The 10,207-nt window shown below is 39.6% G+C and overlaps 1 protein-coding gene across 2 annotated transcripts in view; it reads right to left on the reverse strand.

The window, feature by feature from the left end:
- Positions 1-6,231: 6,231 nt before the first annotated feature.
- si:ch73-233f7.1 (uncharacterized protein LOC100537710 homolog) overlaps positions 6,232-10,207 on the reverse strand; it is a 7,628-nt gene continuing 3,652 nt past the window's right edge. For both annotated transcript variants that reach the window (XM_024283997.2, XM_024283996.2), the window contains 3 exons: positions 8,701-8,759; positions 8,494-8,621; positions 6,232-8,214 (listed from right to left, as the gene is read on the reverse strand). In XM_024283997.2, coding sequence (XP_024139765.1) covers positions 7,910-8,214; positions 8,494-8,621; positions 8,701-8,759 — 492 coding nt within the window. In that variant the 3' untranslated portion in view covers positions 6,232-7,909. The remainder of the gene's footprint in view (positions 8,215-8,493; positions 8,622-8,700; positions 8,760-10,207) is intronic.

A 10,207-nucleotide genomic window follows, 5' to 3' on the forward strand; every position in this document is an offset into this window, starting at 1 on the left:
AAAACTAGCAAACTGTGTCCCCAAACAACTAAACAAGTTTGGTCAACAGGTTTTCTTTCCTGAAAGCCCAGCAACATGCATCAGGCACCAGATACACGAATGAGATGAAAATATTACCATGAAGGCAAAATTTTCCAGTTTCAATGAAATAAAAAGAGAGCAATGAACAGATTTTTGGAGTCACCAACTCCACACATGGATTTGACCAGGCCAAAATGCACCAAAATTATGAATCTTCCCGTTTTTCAAAGACATAAAAACCAAATGAATACTTAGTGTTTGGTGGGCTATAAGTAGCGTCAAATCCTCCATGGCAACCCCGTCTGGACCAGTCAGTTGGGTCTGCCCCTTTATCGGCTACGGCTGCAAGAGCCTCCACATCTGCCTCTGTCCGATCGGGGTTAGTGGCATCAGCAACATGTGCAGCAGCCTCCACTCCTACACTGTCACCTATACCGCCACCAACATGTTTCAACCAGGCAAGGTCTACCTTAGAACACACTCCCTGCTCAAATCCAAAATGCTCTCAGGTTTAACAGCCAAAGAAGTCACATACTTCACTAAATGTAGATCTCACAAATGAACCACAAAAGAAAAACTGTTAACCAAACTATTGTGTCCCATTACAAACAAATTTCACAAAATTCAAAAAACAAAAAGGATCTGGTTGGATTTCAGATCCTGGACGATGGATTGACAAATCCCAGACAAGCCCCCAATTTATGCTACGCCCCATTTGGTCTAGCGGTCTGGGGCATAGCATAAAGGAAAGTAAATGAGAAATGTGTAACAAAAAACTGTCTCCATAAAAATATAAACACATTTATTTACAAGAACAAAACCACAATTAAATATGAAGCAAAAGGCTTCAGGGTGAACCAAGGCCAAAATAACAAACAAAACCCCAACTAACTCAACCCAGGGAGCTTACCTGCAAAAGAAACAGTAAAACAATGACAAATACTAACCTCCCTGGACTAATAGAAACAGGAGAAAACATTTACTAAAGAAAATGGCAGTTCACCCCTACAGCTTCAACTAAATTAACGAACACTAGACACAAAACACAGAATGGGACCTAAACCAAACCAACAAAGAAAGAAAGAACCACAAAGTGCACACAAATTAAAGCAGGTGGAGAAGATCACTGAGCTGCAGCAGAGACAGGTTGCAGCCCTGCTCCCTTCTCATGGTCTGGAGGTCCAAATGGTACTTTTGAAGGCCCTCCTCCTTCAAGTTAGACCAATGGGGAGCCATGCCTCCAGCACCACACCTGAAACAAATACAGAAAAACACACAAGCAAAGATCCACAAAACAAAAAGAAGTCCCACTCTGACCAAAATACACCACACCAAATAGAAACTAAACCAAATAGGGCCACAGCCGTAACAGTATTTATCCGCTTGTTCGCATCTCGTAGTGGGAGAGATCCCAGGTGGCTCGTCACTGTTCCTGCTCTTGGCAGTGGACCTCGCCTCCGGCAAGTCTTGCATCCCCAGCTGTCCCTCAGCCCATCTGAATGAAGCCCGTTTGCTTCGCTATTTAAACATCTAGTTGTAGAGTTATATAAGCTAATTCTTCTTTAACAGTCCTGGTAAATCGCCTGTCCGTCCTGGGATAGGATCTCTCCCTCATGTGGGAATCCCTAAAGTTTCTTATTTTTTTCCTGAATCAGGTTTTTGTTTAGGAGTTTTTCCTTACCGGGAGGGAGGGTCTAAGTGCAGGGATAACCATTTTTATTTAGTTAGTTTAGTTTAGCAATTAGCTATTGTTTATGACCCACTTTCTGCTTCTGTAAAATTACCGGCATGAAGCCCAATGAAGCAATTGTTTTGTGATATTGGGCTTTATAAATAAAATTCAATTGAATTGAATTTGCTGAGCTGAATGTAAAACTCATGAACTTGGTATGTAACCAACAGGTCGCAGTGCTCAAAGAATATAACATGGACTCGCCATAAAGAAAAGTTTCATCATTTGCAGGAGCAGTTAAGAAAAGAGAAGATTAAACAACTATGAGCTGGACTGAAAAAACAAAAGTCTGCATTTACTGCAGCTGTAACATCAGCGATGGAGCAGTGAAATCTAGCTGCCTTATTGAAAATAAGTTGGTGCAAACATCCAATCCATTTTGGGATGGTGAACTTGTGAAAAACAAATGCACGTTGAAGGCTGCAGAAGTCATGTGACCCAAAAAGAAGTTGACACAAGATCTCTCAGGAGAATTAGGAAGCAAAATGAAGGACAGAATCCAGTCATGCATTGCATTTTCAGTTGCTGTTGATGAAAAAAAACCAACATCGCAGGTAGTGCACAACTGTGCATATTTATTAGAGGTGTTTCATGAGACCGTCACAGTAGAGCTTAAATCAGGTTTTGTTCCTATAATGAGCACAACAGCTGGTGAGCTTCAAAATAGTCAAAAGAAAATGCATGACAGTTACCAAAAAGATAAAGTAAACAAAAATGGTCTTGGCACAAGTTTAGTTACTTGGGGAGAGTTGAAATAAAAGAAAACAAGACCAAAAGATTAGAAGAAGTTTCCCTCTTCTTCCTAGAGCTGTTCTGAGCTCCAACTGAACTGAAGTGAGAGTGTGCATGACCCTTTGACCTCAGAGGAGGCCTTGGTATCAACCAATGGCTGCAGGCACACGTCTCAGTGGATCTAACAGCTCCATGTTTCCATTAAAACTGTTTAAACTATTTAAGAAAAATAAAAGTTATTTCTCTTATATGTTCTCTTACATTTTCTGTAGCCCCTGAGCCAAAATGAGATTGACACCCGAGTGTAGGAGAACCGCCAATGTCTCCTCTGGAACTCATGACCAAATGTGGCTGAAGTTCTGGGGGTCAGCTGGGTTTGTACTGTCAAAAAGAGCAGATTGTTGTCGGACAAACGTGTGGATATAAAATTTTGCTGGAGTTTACAGTCAAATGGGTCGTCTGATCAGTTTCAGAAATATGAAGAGAAAAATGGTGATGAGCCTCAAAATAGTTAAAAAGGAAATACACATCAGCTACAAAAAAACATGAAGTTAGTAAAAACGGTTAAAAGGTTAAAGACAAAAAGATTGGAAGGAGTTTTTCTCTTCTTCCTTGGTTTCTCTTAAGCTCAGCTGAGCTGAACTGACCGAAGTGAGCTGAAGTGAGTGCGTGCATCACCCTTTTGACCTCAGAGGAGGTCTCATATCAGCCAATGGCTGTAAGCACGCATCTTCACTCCAGTGGATCTGACAGCTTCCTGCTTCCATATAAATAAAGAGGATTCAATTAACGCTTTAATTGAATTGAACATAATCATTGATTGTATGTTGTCAAATCTCAAATTAGAATGTGCATTAAAATATTCATGCTTTACAAAGATTATAATGGAAGTTTCACATGCTTCCTTTCAAGATCCATGAATAAAGTTAAGTCTTTTTCATGTCAGTTTGTACACATTCAACATTTTTATTAAAATGATAGATTTTTAGAATATGTATTTGTGGAAAAGGGGGATTGTAGTGAAATGTTCATCTCAGCTTGTCCTGATTTCTGGGTCCCCCCATGGATGAAGGTGTTGTAAAACCTCACATTCCAAAGGAGTCTGCAGTCGGTCCCTCAGGGAGGGGACCAGAAACTGTTATTTGAAGACTTTTTAGGTAAATCCCTGTTTCCATAAATCCCTCATAGGATTAGTTTTGTGTTTTCCTTCTCAAGGAATTGGGTTTTGGAAGTAACAAACCTTTTGGGAGGTTCAGGTCAAATTTGATCCTTTTTAGCATCCAAAGTGGCCCCAGATTCTCAAACATCTTGATGAGATCTCCAGAGGTTTTTATATGACCTCAGAAGGTCTAAGTCTTGGAATGTATTTCTGATTATTGTGGACTCACAGTTCTTCCTTAATGTCTCATCCTTTGATAAATCAAACAAATCAAAAGTCATTGTAGCATGCTACACACGCAATTTTTCCAAGAGCGTTGACCATGGTGTCAGCTGATGCGTGTGGCCCAAGCACGGTGGATAAAGTGAACTGTTTGAGACTTTTTTTTTATTTTTTATTTTTGTTACTAAACTTTTGTTCTTAAGTCAGCTTAGTTTCAGTCATCTCTGATTTAACTTTTTTCCATTTTGTTTTTATTGTTTAAATATTTTAAAGTTTTCATTATTTCCAAACTTAAGCTTTCAGTTCTTTTTTTCAGTTAAATAAATTGTTTTACTACATCTAGTTTTAGTTTTTTAGTTTAGTTTTGGTTATCTATAACAACATTTGTGTTATTGAGAAGCTAATAAAATAACAGATTCATGTAAAAGGGCTTTGTTCACAGATGGCAGATGGACAGCCAGAGGAGAGTGAAAGGTCAGGCGAGGTCAAGGAGGGAAAGAGGAAGATTTTGTATCACTGGAAAAAGGAAATGAATAGAAACTGTGAGTCAGAAGAAGAAAGACATGGTTCAGACATGGTTATATATGCATACAATTAACATTAGGCAATTTTCATACAACTCTCCCCAAAACTTTTCAAAATAAAGCTCAAGTAAATAGTAATCTAAAATTTTGTTTGCACAATTAAAAAGGAGCTAATTTATCACCAGAACAATCAATAGTTAATTAAATGAGACAGCCCTGGAGAGGTCTGGACCCTAACAAGCATCCATCCATCCTCAGAACTTGCTGAATCACTTTTGGGGTCACAGGGCTGCTGGAGTCAGTCCAGATACTGTGGTGTCATCAGTTTGTTGTTGGGCCACATGCACACCTAGGGGCAAATTAGAGACACCAATTAACCTCTGAAGCCTGTCTCTGGATTCCAGGAGGTCGCAGGCATGTATGGCAGGGGACCCGCCCTACCTCCCCCCAATACACACACAGGGAAAACATAGAAACACGACAAAGAAGTGCTAGCTGGGATGTGAAGCAGGGCCTTTTCTGTAAGGCAAGAGCACAAACCACTACACCACCGTGCAGCCCCACAACTAAAAATAAGTTCACTTATTAATATAATTTATGTATATATATATTTGTAAAAAAAAAAAATACTAGAAACTTTCCTTTTTTCAGACTATGTTCTTATGCAAAATAGTCCATGGTGTTTTCCAAATAATCTATCTTCTTGAGTTTAGTTCCTAGTTAATGAACAAAAACGTATTAAGAGATACTGATGATGAGGACAGTCATATGAGAGCTTTAATAAATTCCAGCATTAAAAATATATATTTTAAATATGCAATCAAAGACCACCTGGCCTGTAAAATGAAAGATTTCTGAAGTTTCTTCACTTTCACTTGTTTGGCTTCCATAAAGATCACTTGACGTTGACATTAACTTAAGTCTAGTTCATGTACATAAGAGTTGATAAATATAGGGAGAAGAGGCTTAAAATATCTGCTTTGAGCTTTTATTTTATTTATTTATTTTTATTGTATAAAACAGTGGTGTAGCAGTACAAAGAATACAAAAACAAAAGTTTCATAAAAACAAAACACTGTTAAACGCTGACTTATTTCATTACAAACTCATTTTTAGGCCAAATGAGCAATATTAGTTTGTGCACAGCTATTTATGAAGAAAATGCTAAAAAAATATTTCACAGAATCATCTCAAAATTGAATTTTGATGGAAAATTATTAATTATGTGTAAACTGTTCATTCAGTTTTGCTGCATTTTAGAAACCAATGTAAGAAACAGACATGACAGCTTTGCCACAGTGACATGTATATAACTAATCTGTCATGATTACATTACTACTTCATAAAAAAGGCTAGACACAGAAAAATGTAATCATTTTATATAAAAAAAAAATAAAACTGATCTTACAATTAACTTAAAAAAGAAAAGAAACTTGAACCTAAACTTTAAATTTGAGATAAAATGATTCTTACTCAATGATGCCATCTGCTGGAGAAATATTTTAACAGTCTGAGTGAGGAAAAAAAACTAACAAATAAATGTTACTATTCAGCAATTTACATGTAAAATGGTTAGGTTAAATAGTGTACTGTTGTTATTATTAGCTATACTAAAAACAAGCATGAATAGCCGATTCAAACTTTTATATTCATTTAATATATTATTTGTACATTTAAATACATCTTTAAAAAATAAAAGGGAAGGAGGAAAATATTTGTTTTTTTCGTATTTTCATTAGAGATTTATATTCCACTTTCTGTTTACCTTTTTATGATATCACAGATTAAATGTCGAACTTGTTTATTTATTTTATTACTATTACTTATTGAATTCATTTATGTTTTCTTTTTTTTTCTCTTTGGGAAAATAGTGATTTCAACCACACGTGGTTACACCTGGAGTGCTTCGAGAGGGTAAAGTTATAAATGTTTAGACTTTTTTAAATTACTTTTTTCATTTAAGAGGGTATTGACATTTTGAAGCGCCCTCTGGCGGACACACACTCACATTACACTTTTTTTTTTGAAACAATGTCATCAGTCACTGAGGTTTCAGCACCACGGAAATGGACAGTTCCTGTTACATAGAACACAGCAGTTTGGAAAAGAAAAGTGTTGTGCTGTCTTTGAGTAAACATTACATCTGGTGAAAAAAGCAATAGGAAATTTATCAGGTCTTTTATAACTGTTTCACAAATGACAATAATAGATGCAGATTTTTTTTTAAATTTTGTGATACATATGCATTGATTTAAAAAAAAAATGTATATGTTGTCAAAGCATTTCCTTTACTATTCTCAAAATAAGCCAAGCTGACCTAAATATGGCTTCCCCTGCAGTCATCCCAGTGGATCGCCTACTGCTGGAAAGGTTAGTCTGCCCCCACCCTATCCACCCACCCCATGCTCTCTGTGGACACCAGCTTCCTTATTAACAGAATTATTTCAGTTCCACTCATAGGACAACCTAATTACCCTGCTCATTCCTGGCCGGTGGCCCACTCTCATCTGTTGCTGATAGGAGTGTGTTCCCTAAGAAGTTTGTAAAAGGGCACGGAGAAAGAGTAGCCACTGGCCCCCGTGGCTTTTATTCAGGTGTGGCATTTGCAGTTGATCCCCTGCTTCTCCCAAAGCTTGTGTTCATGTTCGTGGTCTTAATTAAAGTGATATTTCAAGAGAGGGGGGTTCTGTTTGTTCAGTTAATGAACCCTGGTATTCTCTGCGGGCAAATGGAAATGCAAGTGCTCCAATTAGCATATGTTAGCATTTTACGATGTTTATTTCTCACCATGGAAAAACAGCTTAGCATGGCAAAAAAGCTTGTGAAAGTCTGTGTAAAACTTTCTCTGCAGCAAAAATAAAGTAATTGAACTTGATCTAGTTTAGCACACACAAGTAAAGGTCGTAACTATATCTGCTTTATTGATCCAGCAAACATAGAGAAGAAAATCCTGGAGTGATTGAATCACCAATGATTTCATGTGAAAGAGTCAGAAAAGACAAGGTGAAAAAAATACTTTACTTTGATAAATGTTTACAGTACGTGTGAGGAGGAACGTCCCCCGTCATTACAGTAGTCTGCATCATAATGCAGCTTGCATATACATTTACACAATATTTGTCATATTTACACAAGCTCTGTTAGCAATTTTACATACAAAAACAAAAGACATTTTTTATTTCTTTAACCAAAATATGAATTCATACAAATGTGCAAATAATTCATGGTTTTCAAAACATTTGGGTGGAATTGTTGTTCCGTTTTGATTGTCTAAATAATATAGTAACAGTTTAAATGACAGTAACAGTGATAATACTAGTCATATACATTGGTAATGACGCGGTGCCATGTCAGATTAAGCTCCTCCACCATAGATTGTCCATTCACTTAATCCTCTTTCCATTTGTCATAGCAGGTCTAAATCATATGGAAATTCATTTATGCGCTGAATGATGCCTCCCTCTGTTTTCACAATGTCATCCATCACTGCGATTATCCAGTCAGGCAGTCGCTGGAACCTCAGTCATTGTACAGGTCATTATTTATCATCGCAGCCTCTCCCTGGGGGGACATCTGAAGACGCCGCTTCTTCCCGAACGTGGAGAAGGAGTTGTGGACGTCCAGCTCGCTTCTCTGCACGGCGGGCCGCAGAGTGCAAAAGCCTGATGGAGTGCCGGGGATGTACACGTTGTGGTGGTAATCGGGCGGTGGGTGAGGGTGCGGGTGGGGCGGGATGGACGGCTGCTGCTGCTGTGGAGGGGGTGTGCATCGAGGAGTCCAGGGACGAGAGGAGAGCCCGGTCGGTGAGGGCGACATCTTATACTCTGTTAGAAAAAAATAGAGGTAACAACTTATTATACACCACTGACCTTACTGCGACAAGGCTACGGTCATTTGCATACGGCTTATGCAAATCAGGGTCAGGTGGCTGGCAGTAAGGCAGTAAACAACTTAATGCAGCTGTAGAAGAGGTCAGTGAGAAAATGATTAAAACAGCACATTTGTGCTGAATGTGATCATCTTTTTTAAGAGAACATAATTACTTAAAAAAAGTGGCTGAATGAACACAAATAGAACAATCAATATCATGCGGCCTATCTTGCCTTTCATGCCTTTCATATGAGTACCCCAGGTCCAGTACTGGCCGGGTGCCATGGAGGTCACATAGTTGTCAGGGTCTGCATGCATGGCCTTACGCATGAGGGTGCCATCCATGTTAATTGAGTTGTAACTGCAGATAAATGACAGAATTATTCAATAATAATAATGTTGCAACACAATCTGGTTATTTAAAGGGGTCAGAATGATACCTTTTGATGGACGAATTCTGATTCTTTGTGAGAGTCCAGTCTGTGTTTGGCTGCTTCAGCTGAAAGAACAAAGGATAAACATAAACAATAAAGTGATTTATACATTACCACAAATTAATTCCACAAAAATATGCTTTTAGTTCACAATTTCAAGTATAAAACCGCGTTTTTTAAAAGTCATGGAGGCTGTTTGTGCTGAAGCTGCTCATCATTTTTGATGGACCGCTGCTGCCATCTAGTGGCTGTTTGGCAGAATGCGCGCTCCCCAAAGCAATGGATCTTCACAGTTTGGGCTTTAATCGTGAGTGTGAAGGAAGCTCAAGCAGAGCAGCGAAGTGATATTTACTCCAGAGCTGAGGGGTCGTATTAATGCATGCTCTATTAATACACCCACAGCTATAAACAAAGAGAACGCGAGGTAAGCGCATTAGAATCGGTATTTAAAATGCTCTCTTTGCAAACTATGCACAAAACCAATTAGAACCCCACCGGGATGAAACGAAACACGATTTTAATCTTCAAAGGAAACCGTGCCAAGCAGCAAATTAAAATAATTACACACGTCATTGTTTTGTGGATTTTATGCATCATTTTGCATTAATATTTGCGTGATGCTCCTCGAGCAAGGTTTTTAATTAAAAGTCTCAGAGAGAGAGCCTCTGAAAAGTTTGCTGCCCTTGCAGCCGGAAGACAGCAGCTCTGCGCACACGGAGCCGAGCGCGGCGCGCACCCGCACCTGTCCCGCAGCTTTTAAGCGTGTTTAATCCTTTCACCTTGGAGTTGCCAGTTTAAGCAGGCCCGCGCCGGAGATTTATATATAAAGCCCAGAGTGTTTCCCTGTCATTTGTCTTTTATGTGCCACTGACGACCTCTGGGGGGCTCGTATAAGTGTGAGCCGAGGGACTCGGGTTGAATTAGTGGAACCAATTTATAAGAGGAAGGACACTCTCTCCTGCAGGAGCACCGCTGCAGGCGGAACAATCACCGTGACCTCGAAATCCCTCTGGTGGCCAGAGGTGTTTGCGCGGGTGACATCTCGCCCTGCCCGCCGGACTCTGGCGTGAGAGCGCTGACTCTGTGTGTCCTCTCTGCGCTTTGGCGAGAATCCGCATTACGCACACGTTTACGGTCTGCTGCTCCGTCTGTTAGGATTAAGGCACAGCGACGTAGACATCCTGCTGCTGTGAATGCCCTCTCTCATTGTCTCCTTCCCTCTGTGTTCTTCGATTACATCCCCGCCCTCGCTTGGCAAATATGAAACCACATCTTTCTCCTTTTTTCCCCCCTCTCTCTCTGGCTCTGTCTTTCTACCCTCTCATATTCAGAAAACAACAACGTGCGCGATCTACAGGCTGTCCACGTCTCCGTTCAGTCATGTCCTTGCAAACCCCCCCACCCCTTCTTTCTCCTTGCCCCCTCCCCTTGATGTCCTCCAGTGTCTCTCCAAAACCGGCCATTTGCCATTTCTCATCAATAATTGACACACACCCCCTCCTCCTCCTCCTCC

This window comes from Oryzias melastigma, linkage group LG10 (genome assembly GCF_002922805.2).
Source record: "Oryzias melastigma strain HK-1 linkage group LG10, ASM292280v2, whole genome shotgun sequence".
Classification (NCBI taxonomy): Eukaryota; Metazoa; Chordata; class Actinopteri; order Beloniformes; family Adrianichthyidae; genus Oryzias; species Oryzias melastigma.